The 16,558-nt window shown below is 39.9% G+C and overlaps 1 protein-coding gene across 6 annotated transcripts in view; it reads left to right on the top strand.

The window, feature by feature from the left end:
• The window catches only part of LOC100358984 (vascular endothelial growth factor receptor kdr-like), a 291,681-nt gene that overhangs the window by 65,717 nt on the left and 209,406 nt on the right, over window positions 1-16,558 (top strand). For all 6 annotated transcript variants that reach the window (XM_051827734.2, XM_051827731.2, XM_070067438.1 and 3 more), the window contains exons 3-4: window positions 654-750; window positions 8,673-8,893. In XM_051827734.2, the coding sequence (XP_051683694.2) occupies window positions 654-750; window positions 8,673-8,893 (318 nt within the window). The remainder of the gene's footprint in view (window positions 1-653; window positions 751-8,672; window positions 8,894-16,558) is intronic.

Below are 16,558 nucleotides of genomic sequence, written 5' to 3'. Positions count from 1 at the left end.
TTGTCATGGTAACAGCAAATGAGATTAACCAGAAATGAACAATATATAAGACCTCAGACTGTGACCAGTACAGTGTCAATTCAACCCAAATTTCAATGCCTGACTTCAAGTCATATGTCCATGCCCAAAATCAATGGAGGTAATAAACCTTTCCCACTTTAGTGGCTCAAATTGAAAAACAATTGAAACTATTCGGTCTAGCACATATATATGCAATGAAATGTCCCCATTACATCCCCTATCCTCTCAGTTTTCCTTCCTTGAAACAACCAAGTTTATCTAATTTCTTGTGTCTTCTCTGATTATATCCGTATGTTAATAAATATAGCTTCTTATTTCACACAAGTGATTTTATACCACAGCATTATTTTATGTTTGCTTTTTACTTTATTTTATTTATTTTGAAGATTTCATTAACAGAATATAAAGAGCTTTCCTGTTCCTGTTTTACTGTCATCATATGTTATGTACTATAAATCTAGACAATACATTAATGTATGTTTGTTTGGCTGTTTTTTTAAGTTATTTGCTATTACAGAAAATGTAGCGACTAGCTAAACATACACTTCAATTTGTACATGTAAAATCATATTTGGATACATCTGAAGACATTTTTAAAAGTTCCTATAACAACAAATTTTATTTTGATTTAGGTCTTGCCAGTGGAAATACCCTGATGAAACCAGAACTGAGCATTCAGGGAGATCAAGTGATGATCCAGGCTGGTGGAACATTTGACATTACCTGCAGGTAATAATATCAAATTCCTTGATCTTGTCTGATTAAAAAACCCCCAGTAAGAAGTTAAAAGAATTTAAACTTTTTTTCGTACTAAATATTTTTAAAAATTTATTTTATAGTCATAGATAATAAGCTCTAGATGCGCTGGTTTCTTGCAGTTGGTTTTCACATTTTGTGCTTCTTGGGGTGAAACAGGCTAACCTTGGAGTTGACTCCATGTGGCTTTTTATTTTGTTTATTTCTTGTTGTCATTATTTTCTTTCACACATTCAAGAGAAGCTAGTTTGCCTATTATAGCACTTAATACACCTAATATGTACATTAATTCTATTGGCAAGAATCTTGCTCTTAAATTGTTAGTTTACAGTGTTGCCAAAGCATGGTGTATGACACTGTGGATTAAGTTTTCTCATGGTTACACTTTTGTGGTATTCTTTATTGAATGTTACCTATTTCCTTGATACCTACCATATCATTTTCATGTAGATGTGTGTGCATGTAGCACAAGTAACTTTGTGCTTCCAAAAATATTTAGAGAACATATAGTAGGTCCCTTTTTTCTTTCTCTTTATACTGTTTCTTTTGGTGAATTAGTAGAAACATCAATTATTGTAGAAATAGATTTAGGTTTGAAAGACTCAACAGTGTTTCATATTTTAAGAACAGTAGGTGTGGATGTGTGGGAGATGAGTTGAATATGTGAGAATTGTTTACAGAAACTGGTTGGGAGCTGAAACTATATAAATAGATTAGGGTAATAAGGGAGAGTGTGTTAGGTGAGGAAAAGAGCAAAGTAAAGGTCATAATTTTGAGAATAACCTCCAGATGGGAAGGAAGGGAAATTGGAAGAAAATGTGGAGAATAGGTGGGAGGAAGAAACAAAGAACTGTGTTCTAAGGGAGAGGAGATTTTCCAGGAAGAAGTCAAATTCTGTAGTAGATAGAGGAGCAAGCACTCAGTAAGTGTGTATTGAATTTAACTGAACTGAAAGAAGTGCAGAGTGTCCCTCCTTCTTTAAGATAGTCTATTCCTCATTGTATCATTAAAGATTAGATTAGGATACATGCAACACAAAATCTAAATTCACCTTGATTTTTAGACACAAGGTTTAATTATTTCATAGAAAAAGGACAAAATGTGGATATCTGGGTTGGAATTCCAGTTCCATGAAATCATTAGAAATTCAAATTCCTTAACCAATGGTTTCCAGCATTTGGTCCCAAATGACTACTCAAACACCAGCCATCATGTCTGGAAAGCTGGTTAGAAAAAAACAAAGAAGAGTAAAGACAAGCATGCTTTCTACATTTAAGGACACATCCCCAAATTTTACACACTATTTATACTTATAGCCCTTGGACCAGAGCTTAGTCATGATTGACTGCAAGAGAGGCTTGTAAATATTCTGTTGTTTTCCCACAGGATGTTATATGCTCAACTGAATAATGAAGATTTTATTAATATGAAAGGGGAGAACATGAGTTACATTAGGTATAGTCTAATGGTAGTGGTGATATGTAATTTCTGTTCCCATAACATCACAGGATGGTAATGTCTTCTCATCCTGGGGACTATAAATTGTTTTTTAAAGATTTATTGTATTTATTTGAAAGTCAGAGTTATACAGAGAGAGGAGAGGCAGAGAGAGAGAGAGAGAGAGAGAGAGAAAGGTCTTCCATCTGCTGGTTCACTCCCCAGTTGGCTGCAACGGCCGGAGCTGCACCAATCCAAAGCCAGGAGCCAGGAGCTTCTTCCGGGTCTCCCATTCAGGTGCAGGGGCCCAAAGACTTGGGCCATCTTCTACTGCTTTCCCAGGCCATAGCAGAGAGCTGGATTGTAAACGGAGCAGCTGGGACTCGAACCAGCGCCCATATGGGATGCTGGCGCTTCAGGCCAGGGCTTTAACCCACTGTGCCACAGCGTCGGCCCCGTGGGGACTATAAATTCTTGTTCTGTCTTCCATGTACCGACCTTTTCTCTAAGCTGTCTGGTCTTGTAACAGTAAGGATGAGTTTTGTTCAGGGAATGTGAGTCAGACTTCAGGTTCTTGAGGATTATCTTTTCCTTGCCATGTGGGCCCGTCCAGCCATTTCTTTAGGTGTAAAGTATGATTAAGAGAAGGCCTCAGTGCATTAACAGTCCCTGCTTATATATGTCCACTTTACTTCAGCGATCCTGAATGGCATCTGGCCTATTAGCCAGCAGTTAGAAGAGCTATCTCCAAGTGCCCTCATGTGTCTTTCCTGGTCATGTTCCAAGTATCATACTTGTTCCCTGTGTCTTTACTAAGACCTTATAAATCTTATCTCTCATTAACCATTGATTTTAAGCACTTACCCCTAGATGATGCATGTGAGACAGGCTTGGCTCTGCAAGGGGGCAGGTATCTACTTCAGGTGGAGATTTGTGTCAGTGCTGGGAGGATTCCAGAGAAAGTGCTTCCTGGACACAGACTAATAGTGCCTGAGGTGGGAGTGGAGGAATAAAAAAGGAGGTATGGTTTGTGAAGCCACAGGTAATTTCTCAGAAGGATTGTGAAATACAGGGAGCTCCTCTAAACCCCTACACAAATGGGAAAATTGGGGTCTGAAATGGTGACAATATTTGCCCAAGTTTACACAACTGGACATGTGCAGGGCTGTTATTTTATTTCCACTATACTCAAATGAATTTTTGAATGTTCATTACCTATCACATTTAAATGATTTTAGATGTGTATTTTTTACTGGTTCATGTATACACTTCCTCAGTAATTGTATGGAAAACAGTTTGTTGATGTAGACAAATTGTAATCCTTACCCTTAGTATCAAATATTAAATAAATTAATAACTAAAAGAAGAATTTATTGTGTATTTAATTAAGCAGGAACCATGTTCTGGCTAGTGGTGACAATGGCTGTATTTGCACACCTGGGTAAGACATACTGTGATTCTAGAGGATCACCTCATAGTTGAATGAAAAAGACAAATTCTCTCAAAGTCTAAGTTGAAGGGAGCAAGAACTCTTTACTGGAAATGTCAGGACCTATTTGGAAAGAAGGAAATTTAGGAAAAAAGAATAACATTAAACACTGTCTTAGAAGTTGGACTATACATCTTTCAAAGATGTTTTAAGTACCTAACTTATTTAATTCCACATAAATTCCATGGAACAGACATAAAAACGGACTGTTATCTTCATATATGAATTCAACAAGTATTTAGTTAGCACCTGCTAGGCACTGGACTAAGGTGAAGATGATATGACACGGAACAAAATGGTCAAATATTCCTGCCCTTTTAGGGCTGACATTTTTATAGGAGAGACAAAACATTAAACATGATAAAGAAAAAATGTGTATTAAAAGATGACAAAATACTGTGGAGAAGTACCAGGGTAAAGGTGTTAAAAGTGAAGAGGAGAGGCTGGCACTGTGGCTCTCTTGGTTAATCCTCCGCCTGTGGCACTAGCATCCCATATGGACGCCAGGTTCTAGTCCCGGTTGCTCCTCTTCCAGTCCAGCTCTCTGCTGTGCCCCTGGAGGGCAGTGGAGGATAGCCCAAGTGCTTGGGCTCCTGCACCCGCATGGGAGACCAGGAGGAAGCACTTGTCTCCTGGCTTCAGATTGGCGTAACTCTGGCCATAGCAGCCATTTGGGGGGTGAACCAACGGAAGGAAGACCTTTCTCTCTGTCACACTCTCTCACTGTCTAACTCTGTCAAATAAATTTTTAAAAAAAGTGACGAGGAGATATTTCTTCAAACAGGTTGGTCAGAGTAGAAGTGTCATTTGAACATAGAGTGAAGGAGGGAACCACACAGGTATTTGGAGGAGGAGTTTTACAGAGAGAAGAAATGGCAAAAATGAAATGACCTTGATATAGGAACAGCTTGGCCTGTCAAGGAGACCAAGGAGGATGGGATGGCTGGAACAAAATAAATGGTAGGGACACTAGGACAATAGGCTATAGAGGGGTAACAGCCCTGTGGTAGACTACAGTAAGGGTTTTGAATTTATTCTGAGTGTTATGAGAAACCATTGGAAAAATTAAGCAGGAGGATGGCATGACTTAATACATTTCACATGATAAATCTCATTCTGGTTGCATTGAAGGATATAAGGTACAGGGGGTCAAATGTTAGGAGGCTACTAATATAATCCAGTTAAGAGACAAAGAGGGCTCTGACCAGGATGCCCACAGTGGAGGGAAAGAGCATTGGTCAGGTTCTCAATAGATTTGAAGTTAAGGCTCACAGGATTTTATGATAGATTGGAAGTGAAAGTGTGGAGTGTGGAGTAGAAACAAAAAGATTCAGGGATGATGGTCATGACAGATATTGCTGCTAACAATACCATTGCTTTGGTACTTATTCTGTGCTAAGCTTTGTTCTAAGTAATTTGCATGGATTAACTCATTAAATCCTCACAATAAATCTTAAATCCTCTAAGTTAAAAACTTAAATCCACTAAGTTCCATAAGCTGTACTTCACAAATGACAATAATAAGGCCTGGGTAAGAGAAGTGATTTGCATAAGGTTCCAACACTAGAACCCAGGACTTTTGATTCCTAAGCCTGTGGATTTTCCCTTGTGCCAATATACCTGCAACTATCCATACTTACTGAGGCTTGGCAAGTCTGTGGAACAGGATGAACTCACACTGTTTTGCCCAGCTGCAGCTGAGACTGACCATGCTTCTTCATGTTGGAGTTGTGTCACTCTTTTCAGTTGTGTCTTGGTAATGCTTCCTTTGTACATTGCCGAAGTTCCCAAACTTCAAATAACAGGCCTTTGAAGTTCTGGCTGACAAATACGGCATGTCATAGCACTGAGTCAGCTTGTGAGAAAGTCCAGGATTTTCAGAATGCCTGTCATTCTCCCCAGGAAATTACCAGGACTAGGGGATCTAGTCACTGTAAACATCTAACTACTCAGTCCTAAGCCCGAGAATTGGCTATCAGAGTCTCCTGAATTCTATTGCTCTTGCTGGAATATTTTCACGTGTGTCTAATTGGGCTCAAACCAATATTCAGGAAGGATACTGGCACATCTTTAGAGATGGGAGCTTAGAATCAGATGTGTGGTGTATGATCTCACATGGCCAGCGTCCTCCTTGCTGCACCCCCTAAAGGCTACACATTCTAGACCTTTATATTTGCTCTCCTTCCCATGGCTGGTCCCTCTAAAGATCTTCGTATCCTGGCCACCCCTTCTTTATTACCCAAATGATCATGTGCCACATTTTCATTAAATCTGCTCATCCAGTGCATGCCTAACTGGTGCTTGATTATTCTGATAAAACATATTTCTACTAATTCCTTTTAGAGGCATTAGGAGTTAAACTCCATTGGACACAAAATTTTTTTCTTATTTTGAGGCCAAAACCATCAGAGATTTCATTGGTGATAAAGTGGGCTACCTTGAGGTGAAAGAATGTTAGGAGTTTGTCATCACTAGAGGTATTGGAACTAAGGTTAAGATTCCGCAGAAGGAATTTGAGAATTCTATCAGTGCTTGGATTGTGGGAATCAACAACTTATAGCCAATGTAGCCAATTATTTCAGGATGTATAAACTAAGAATGTGCTTCCATTTTTAAAGGGTTTGAAAATAAGTATAATATTTTAACAGAGACTTGAAAAGCCTAACATTTTTATGTGGCCCTTTATAGAAGCCTTTTACCTTTTCCTGAAACACAAGAGGCTACCTGCTTGTCAACTTCCCTGTGCTGGGGACAGGGAAGACCATGTGGGCTGTTCCTAGGAGAGGATTTTGCAGCCCACATGGGGTCAGACAAGGGATATTATGCAAAGCAATCAGAAACACAGAGCATGCAGGTATGAAGACCAGTTTGGCTTGTTGGCTCTAAAAGGTAGGATTGACACTCTAGTCAGGTGAGGCAACAAGGAGTCAGAAAATGGCAACTAAAGGAACACATTTCTCATGATTCCAAGGCTCAACAAAGACAAGAGTTTCAGATGCCAGCTGGGCCTGGTGCAGAAGGTATGTTAGTTTTCTTGGGTTATCATAATACAGTCCTACAGACTGGGTGGCTTAAAACATGAGTATATTTTCTCATAGTTCTGGAGGCTAGAAGCCCAAGATAAGGTATTGGTTGAGTAGTTCTCCTTTCTGCTTGGTTTGCAGATGTCTGCCTTTTCATTTTCTTCACATCGCATTTTCTCTGTGTGTACATATCCCCTATGTCTCTCTGTATGTCCCAATTTCCTCTTCTTAAAAGGACACCAGTCAGATTGGATAAAGGCCCACCCTGATGACCTCATTTTAGCTCAGTCATCTCTTAAAATGCCCTGTCTCCAAATATGGTCATGTTATCATGTGCTAGAGGTTAGGGCTTAAACATACAAATTTGAATGATACACAACTCAGTCCATAAAGAGGGGGCCTGGATATAACTTACTTTAAGTCAGTGTGGCTCTCAGGGCACTCAGTTGAGTTGAGTACTTCAGAACGGGGCCAGGCATGCCCTATAGAGGCCAGAGTACAAGTAGAAAGAACCTCTAGTGGTAGTTAGAAAACAGCCAATGGATAGGACAGAAGAGCCATGCTAAAGAACTTGATTTGAAACTTTTCCCCTCTCACTTAACTGAGGCACATTCTATTTCTGATCTCAGGGTTCAAGAGCCTGGGGGACAGGTCCTGCGATGTTGCTGTTTATCAAACCCCTTTCTTTATCTTGTTTACTCATTGCTTTTCCATAAGAACCTCCCCTCCCCTGTATGGACTTTCTAACAATTTTAACCATAGTCGTGGTTATCACCTTTTCAAAATGGTGGAAAACATTTCTCTTTTGGGGAAGGTGTTCAAAATGAACAATTGCTCCCCACACTTATTCATGATCTGCTTTTTGCTCACTTCAATGACATTAGCCATGATGGACAGTGTTCTACCAAATGTGTGAATGCTGGAGGTGCTATGATACAATGTGGAGAAAGGTATCATTGATGTGAGAACTGGAGTCACACCTGGATCCAGCTCGCCTACTGTCTCCTATATATTTTGATGGCTTGCTTTGACAAAGTTCTTTCTCATAACATATCTTAATTATTCTTAACAACACCAACAAGAGAGAAGGATTACTACTCCTGTCTTACAGATAAGGAACCTGAGACCTAGAAACTTAAATAACTAAAAGCCACAAAAAACAGTGATAGTGTTGAGATTCAATATCCAAGTTCTTTTTTCTTTCTCATTATTTTTCAGTTATTGCACCACATTTTTTCTTGCTGTGAGAATGTAGGAAAAAGGAAAGAATAAGCCTTAGTGGGATAAGGATTTAAGGTCCATTCATTTTGTCCACCTATGGAAGAAATGCAGTATATTTAAGCTTATGTTTGTTCCAGGACCCTTCCCATGGAATGCAAGGAGTTTAATACAGCCATACACCATTTCAGAACTCATTTCCTAGAAAACATTTTAAAATTCAGTGAGGCAATGAAATATAATGGAAAAAATAAAACCTAGATTGAGAACTTAAGACTTTCAAGTTTTGATACTTCCGGAAGTTTACTGGGCAAAGCCCTTTACCTTCTGAGCCTTGGTGTCCTCACTTAGCAAGTCGAAACAGTAGAGCTGGAAAGGAACTCAGAAATCACTTAATTCAGTTTTCCTCATACCTTTAAGTGTTTATCGTCAAAAACTCCAAAGCCCACCTATTGGTAGAATGAGCTTTTTGGGGGAGATGAAAATTGAAGAGAAGAGCTGCAGTGGAGGAGAGAGACAAAGTCTTGACTTGTGTTTTTGGATCCTAGTTAGGTTTCAGATGCTCCTCAAGCCCACAGTTGTGTTCCAGTGCCAGTCCTCTCATGGGCACCAAACTATTTGCAAGAGCTTCCGCTTCAGAACTATGGTTAGAGGGCTGGGGTAAGGTTGCTTCTTCACTGTCACATCAAGGCCTGACCTACATGCTTTTGTGTGTGTTGCATTCTCAGAGGATTGGCTGCCATGATATGGACCTGGGGCAGTGAGCCTGCAGGGAGTCGGGCCCGCATCTTGGAGCACCCCTGTGCTGATAACCCGGTTGTCACTTGCAATCAGCTCACCATTTTCCACACAGAAGCTGGTGACACTGGCTACTTTACGTGTAGCTATAAGGACGTTGATGACACTGAGGATCCTAATGGCAAGACCAGTGTGTACGTGTATGTCAAAGGTGAGTGGGTATTCTTGCCTTTAGGCTGAAGGATTTTGCCTTCTTGCTGGATATCTAGATACCTAAAACCCTTGGTAACCTTGGAACAGGTTACAGTGACTTTCTGTGAAGAGGATAAAGAGAAGGAAGAAGATGATAGGCAAGAACATATCTTTTTTTCTGACTTCTGTTCATGACATCCCAGTTGTGACTGAACAGCCCCATTCTTTACAAAGGTGAATTTTTTTTAAATCACTGACTTTAAAAACAAGAAAAACCATGTGAATTTGGTCCAAGAGATTCCAAACAATACTTCTAATGAAAGAAAATGTGTATGCAATACTTACTATTTGCCAGGCAATGCTCTAAGTGCTTTATCTGTATTAATTCATTTAATACTCACAGTAATCCTATGAGGTATACATTAGTATTATCATCATTTTGTATATGAGGAAACTGAAGCATACTGAGGTTAAATGATTTCCCAAGATCATGCAGTAAATGACAGGGCTGGGAATTAAATCCATGCAGTGTGGCTCCAGGGTTTGTGTTCACATTCATTACTGTGCTGACATTTACGCACTACTTAGATGTGTTATCCACTGTTCCAAGTGCTTCATTTATTTTAGCCTCATTTAATCTTCATAACGGTCCTGAAATTTCAGTGCTATTAAGATACTCATTTTACAAATGGAAAACCTGAGGCACAGAGAGATTAAGCAATTTGCCTCAGGTCATAACACTATGAAGTGGTGGAGCCATGATCTCAATCAAGGCAACGTGGTACCAGACGCTTGGCTTTTAATCAAATACTGCCAAGTACATGTGGCCTCAAACTCTGGTGGAGCTAGCAAGACCTTGTAGCTCAACTTTCTCATTTTACAGATTGGCTGAGTTCCCACTCTGTCAACTAGAGATTTCTCCTTTCCATTTCAGTAACACCAAACTGGCAATATGAGGTCTCACTTTGTTTTCCTTGGCAGTTGTTTCCTCCTGGAGTAACTATGGTCCTTATTCCTTAGCCAGTCTTGCTTGGAAACAAACAGTTGACAGAGCTGTATTAAAAGGAAAGTGTTGGGAAGAGATATATGCCCTTGACAAGCTACAGAGGAGCTTGACTTGCTCTTCCTCTACCTCTAGATGAAGAGGAAGGGCTCTTAGCCTCCGGGTCTCCACTTCAGTACCTCTGTGACCTGTGGTTCTTTGTCCTGGATGGTTGCTCCTTTGGGATTCCAATTTCTGCTTTGAGATAACAGTGGGCACTTCTCAGGAACCTTCAGTACTCCTAAACACCAGTCCTTGTGCTGAGTTATGTTCTGCCTTCCTAATAGATTAACTGGCAGTACTAATCTCCATCAACACCAAGCTTGGCCAAGTATAAATCTTGAATTCTCGTTGATTGTTTATTGTTTACAGCCCTTGTTTTTACTGTTGTGGAACCTTGTTCTGTTCTTCATAATATTTGTTGTTGAACTCTACTTAGTGTTAATATTTGTTGTTGAACTCTACTTAGTGTAGGGTTAATTTTATGAGTATAAAGTAAACTGAAAACAGATCTTTGTAAAAATTAAGAGTTGGAATTAAGAGAGGGAGGAGGAAGAAGTGTGGGGAGCGTGGGTTGGAGGGAGGGTAGGGTGGAAAGTATCACTAAGTTCCTAAATCATATATTCAATTTGTGTACCTTAAATAAAATTTAAAAAAAAGAGTTGAATTCTGATCCACAGTCCTCGATGAATTTTCAGAAATATAGGCTAAGTAGGTCTAAGGAATCATAAAGGAGATTAGGGTGAGATGGGAGTTGACTTAGGCTAGTAGACTTGTGTTCTAGTTCTGAATCCACTGCTCCTTACCTAAGAGACCTGTGCATGTGACTTAAATTCTTCAGCCTTCATTTTCTTATCAATAAAATTCAAAAATTTCATAAGAATTTTTTATAGAGAATGTGTATTGTATATAATGCTTTTCAGTCCAAAGCCTGTCACGTCATGGTCACAACACAAGCCGTACAAAAGTGTTTTATAACCTGTAGATTGTCCTCCAATTGCAAATATGGGCTACTGTCATTGTATTATACCTGTTAGAACAACTTCATCTGCTCTAAAATGAATCACAGAGGATGAGGGGGTATCATAATCAGAGAAGGGTAATGGTGAATTGAATAGATGTAGTCATCAAGAAAGTTTATGAGCAGGGGAAAGATCAGTCTGCTAGGAGACTAGGGGTTTGGCAGGTAAAAAGACTAGGACTTGGATGTTGGAGTCAAATTAAGAGTGTGGGATAGAATGCCAGAGTGAGGAGTCTGGCTTCATCCTGTGCTCTCCAAACATTAACTCTCACTTAAGGCTGGGATGAATTTTGAACCTTTTTCTATTGACCTGTGCTATTCATCCAGACTTGGGAGTGAGAATAAAGAGCCTGATATTTGACTCAGGCTAGAAAAGGGCTGGAACTTATTAGAGGTGCTGAGCTTTCTGATACTCCTTTTGATGGTGCTTTCTGGAGAATAGAAATGGATGGAAGGGAAGATCTCCCAAGGAGAACCCTTGAGAAAGGCAACTGGGTCTGCTAAAGTGTATTTCATGAAGGATTTCTATAGGATAAACTAGGATCTAGACTCTATATAAGGATGAGTTTTTCCCAAACAAGCCTGTTCAAATATGGAAAAAGGCTTTTGCTCAAAGGTAGTGAAGTAAAAGAGACTGGAACAATCACATGGCAGGAAGGACTATTATATATCAGATAAAAAGGGTGGTAGATGATTTTAAGGTCTTGCCCTATGTTAAGAATGTATTAGGGGTAGATATCATGGTGCAGTGGGTTGAGCTGCCATTTGGCATGCCTGCATCTCATGTTAAGACTCTGGTTCAAGAGTTGGCTACTCTGCTGCCTATCCAACTTCCTGCTAATACACTTCGGAAGGCAGTAGATGATTGTGCAAGTGCTTGGATTCCTGTTACTCTTGGAGGAGAACCAGATGGAGTTTTTGGCTCCAGGTTTCAGCCTAGCCCAGCCCTAGCTATTATGGGCATTTAAAAAAATATTTATTTATTTATTTGAAAGTCAATGTTACAGAGAGACAGAGGCAGAGAGGTAGGGAGAGAGAGGTCTTCCATCCACTGGTTCGCTCCCCAATGGCTGCAATTACTGGATCTGCGCCTATCTGAGCTTGTTCCTGGTCTCTGACACGGGTGCAGGGGCCCAGGGATTTGGGCCATCTTCTGCTTTTCCAGGACATAGCAGAGAGCTGGATAGGAAGTGAAGCATCCAGGACTCAAACTGGTGCTCATATGGTTGCCAGCACTGCAAGTAACAACTTTACCTGCTACACCACAGAACTGTCCTTATTGTGGGTATTTGGGGAGTGTATGGAAGATTCGTTCTCTCTCTCTCTCTTTACTTTTTCAATTAAAAATAAATGAGTCTTTTAAAGAAAGAATGCATGCATGAATCTTTGCATATAAAGATCAGTACTGCATAGTGTCACATGTTTGTGGAATCTAGAATAGTCAAACTTACAGGGGTGGAGAGTAGAATGGAAGTTGCCAGTGGCTGAGAGTTCAGTCAAAGCATTCAAACTTTTAGCTATACATGATAAATGAATTCTTAGGATCTTATGTACAGCATGGTGATATAGTTGACAATACTGTACTATATACTTAAGTACTTGAGATTTACTAAAAGGATAGATGCAAAATGTTCTTACCAGAAAAAAAGAAAGAAGGAAGGAAAGAAATAGGGGAAGGATGGGGCAAAGGAAGGAATAAAGGAAAGCAGCAAGAAATATGGGATCAAAGAAAGAAAAAATGGTGACTGTGTGAGGTGATGGATATGTTCTTTTACAAGTTTATTTTCTATATTTATAGGCAGATCTTGGCTAAAAAGCCCATGAGAGTATTTTAGGCATGGAAAGACTTTGGAAAAAAATGACCTAAATGAAAGACTTCTGTGAGTGAGAGCCCAGCAGAAAGAATGGGCCATCAAAGAAGGAGGTACCTTTCTCTGAAGGGAGGAGAGAACTTCCACTTTGACTATGGCCTTGTCTAAGTAAGATTGGAGTTGGTGAACTTAAGAGGCTTCCATAGCCTTGGCAACTCATGACAAGAGCCTAGGGGGATTACTGATGCCACAAACAAGAGTGTCAATTGTTAAATCAACAACAGGAGTCACTGTGCACTTACTCCCCATGTAGGATCTCTGTCCTTAATGTGTTGTACTATGTGAATTGACGGTAAAACTACTACTCAAACAGTACTTTATACTTTGTGTTTCTGTGTGGGTGCAAACTGTTGAAATCTTTACTTAATATATGCTAAACTGATCTTCTGTATATAAAGATAATTGAAAATGAATCTTGATGTGAATGGAATGGGAGAGGGAGCGGGAGATGGGAGGGTTGCAGGTGGGAGGGAGATTACGGAGGGAAAAAGCCACTGTAATCCAAAAGCTGTACTTTGGAAATTTATATTTATTAAATAAAAGTTTAAAAAAGCAGATCTACAGAGAGTGAGAGGGGAAGACACACATACACACACACACAGACTCCATCTGCTGATTCACTCCGCAAATGACCACAATGTCAGTGGTTGGGCCAGTGTAAAAGCAGGAGCCAGGAGCTAATCAGAGTCTCCCATATGGGTGCAGGGTCCCAAGGACTTGGGCTGTCTTCCACTGCTTTCCCAAGGGCATTAGCAGGGAGCTGTATTGAAAGTAGAGCATCTGGGACATGAACCTGTACCCATATGGGTTGCAGGCATTGCAGGTGGTAGCTTAATCCATTACGCCACAACACTGGCCCAAAGTGATGGATATGTTAATAGGCTTGATGTTGGTGATCATTTCTGTGTATGCATATTTCAAACATCAAGTGGTATGCTTTAAGTATTCAATTTCTAATGGTTAATTTTACCTCAGTAAAGCTGAATTTTTTAAATAGTATTTAAATCTGTGATTTGAATGTCTGCTAGGTCTGAAATGGTGGTAAGGGATTCCTTGGTGAGGGAACAATATAAACAAAGATGTAAAAACCAGGAGGCCTACTTGGGACAGAGTGAGTGGATGAGAATAGCTTATCTGGAGGATGTGGGGAAAGGTTTGGGAGGAGGAGTATTAAGGACAGCTTCCCTTGCGGACAATACACCCCAGACTGTCCTCTGAGAGATTATCAACTAATGCTAAAATGCATTCCATAATCATACTTTGTCTCTGACAAAAGGGGCTTTGTTCTGTGGGAATATCATTAGTCCATGGAGTAATAAATGAAAAATAATATAGCCATAATATAGCCTCTTTCATTTGGAGAGGCTCTTCCAACTAAGTACCCATCTCCCAGCTAGGCATTTCTACTTTCCTCAAGCACTCAGCTAACCTTACTAGATTACACATCCCATAGAATAATAATGTTTCCCCTGCTCTTGTGAGGAAGGGTCTGGATGTTGAGGATGGGATAGAAAGGTGTAGAGCTATACATAACAGCTGTTTGGTAGCTATATCAGCCTCCCTCAACAACTTTGGGACCTGAGGCTGGAAATAATGCCAATATTTACTGCAAATATGTTACCTGTGTTTGGAATGGGCCCAGTGTCTGAAGACAGCATAAATTACTTTACTAAGCAGATTTTTAAAGGGGTACAAACCATGAAACTAAGTTGTTTCCTGATTGATTACTGTTCCAAGGGACTTCATATGTTGCATGTATGCATGTGCATGTGTACATAGGCACTGATGCTTTCATTCAATAGGCAAGTTTTATATTCCTTTCCTAAAATTCGTACTTTCACTTATTTACAGAAAAAATATCCATCTACCTTCAATGCTTTCTTTTGATGAGCTCAACACTTTTGCCTAATGTAGTCATTGATGCAGAAGGACAACAGAATGACATTGAAAAAGCACTCAACTATGAGTGAAGGGACTAGATTTTTACATTTTTCCATTGACTCTCTGCCATACCATTTTGCCATGGGCAAGTATCTTCCCTCCTTTTGGCCTCTGTAATCTCAACAATAAAATATGAGCATCTAAACTTATTTGGGATGAGCGTGACCTTGGGGTGGATAGAAGATCCAAACTTCATTAGTTTTGTAGACACTGCCAACTTTACTTTGAAAGTATATCCTAAATCTGATGTCTTCTTCTCATGCTCATTACTACTACTCGGTTCTGAGCCACCATAATGTCTCCCTGGACGATGCAACAGTTTACTAGCTATTTCTGTACCTACTCCAATATATTTTACTTTCAACACAGCAACCAGAGTCATTTGTTGTTGAAATTTTTTTTGTAAAATACACATAGCCAAATTCACCATCTTAACTATTTTAACTGTATGGTTAAATATTGTTAAGTATACTCATACTGTTGAACTAGCGTACATGTTGGAAGAGGTAAATCTTAAATCTTACCATATCCACTTTCTTGTTCAGAAGTACTCAACATCTCAAAATAAAAGCCAAAGAATTTGCAGAGACCTGACAGCATATAGGTCTTCATCACACTTCTGACCTCATTCATCTGCTACTAATCTCATCCTCATTCCCATTGCTCCAACCACTGGTATCTTTGCCTTTCCTCAAATACACCCAGCTGCTGTACTGGACTGCTCAGTCTGCCTAGAATGCCTTTACCAAAGAGAGCACCAAAATTCACTCCCTGATTGCCATCAACTCTTTGTTCAATACCTGCTTCTCAGTGAGGTTTTCTGGCTCACCCTATTTAGAATTGAAGCTCTATAGTCCCTAATTACTTCCCCTGCTTTATTTATCTAAATAGTGCAATATCCCACCGTCTAGCATTCTATATGTATTATTTAGCTTTTGTCTGTCTCCCTTGTCATTTTGTGATTTCCACAGAGATGATTTTTGCTTATCTTATTCAATGTTTTATCCTTAGCACCTAGAGAACTTCTTCAGTATTGAAAGAGTAGACACCTGAGGCCAAACTCACAACTGTTTTGGGTGTGTTTGGCAGTGTTAGATTAGTCTCTTTAAGTGTGTATATAGTGTAAGGGTAGGTGGAGTATGGAAAGGGAAAGAGAGATTACATTAGTTAAGAGAGATGTAATCTCTCTTTCTGTGAACTGGAAAGACTAATTTTTGGGAAGTAGGGCTGTGAATCCAAGGGTTTAGAGAAGTACCCTCCAACAGAAACATGCTAGCAATAAATGCAGATTTTATGAGGGCACTTAAAATTTGTGTAAAATGGAATTAAAAGTATGTGTAAGCTTTTTTATTTATTTTTTTATTTGACAGGTAGAGTTATAGACTGTGAGAAAGACAGAGAGAAAGATCTTCCTTCCGTTGGTTCATTCCCCCCCCCCCAAAATGGCTGCTATGGCTGGCTCTGCGCCGGCCTGAAGCCAGGAGCCAGGTGCTTCTTCCTGGTCTCCCATATGGGTGCAGGGGCCCAAGCACTTGGGCCATCCTCCACTGCCCTCCTGGGCCACAGCAGAGATCTAGACTGGGAGAGGAGCAACTGGGACTAGAACTCAGTGCCCATATGTGATGCCGCTGCTGCAGGTGGAGGATTAACCAAGTGAGCCACGGTGCCGACCCCCGTGTAAGCTTTCTGAAGATCTGTCATTGCATGGATTTCAAATTTTTTTCCACCAAAAGAAGTTTATCTTTTAATTCCTTTTTCACAAAGTTTTCATGTACTCTGTGTGTGTGTGTGTGTGTGTGTGTGTGTGGT

This window comes from Oryctolagus cuniculus, chromosome X (assembly GCF_964237555.1).
Source record: "Oryctolagus cuniculus chromosome X, mOryCun1.1, whole genome shotgun sequence".
Taxonomy (NCBI): Eukaryota; Metazoa; Chordata; class Mammalia; order Lagomorpha; family Leporidae; genus Oryctolagus; species Oryctolagus cuniculus.
Note: the sequence above shows the minus strand (reverse complement) of the source record. Positions and strands in the feature narration are given on the sequence as shown.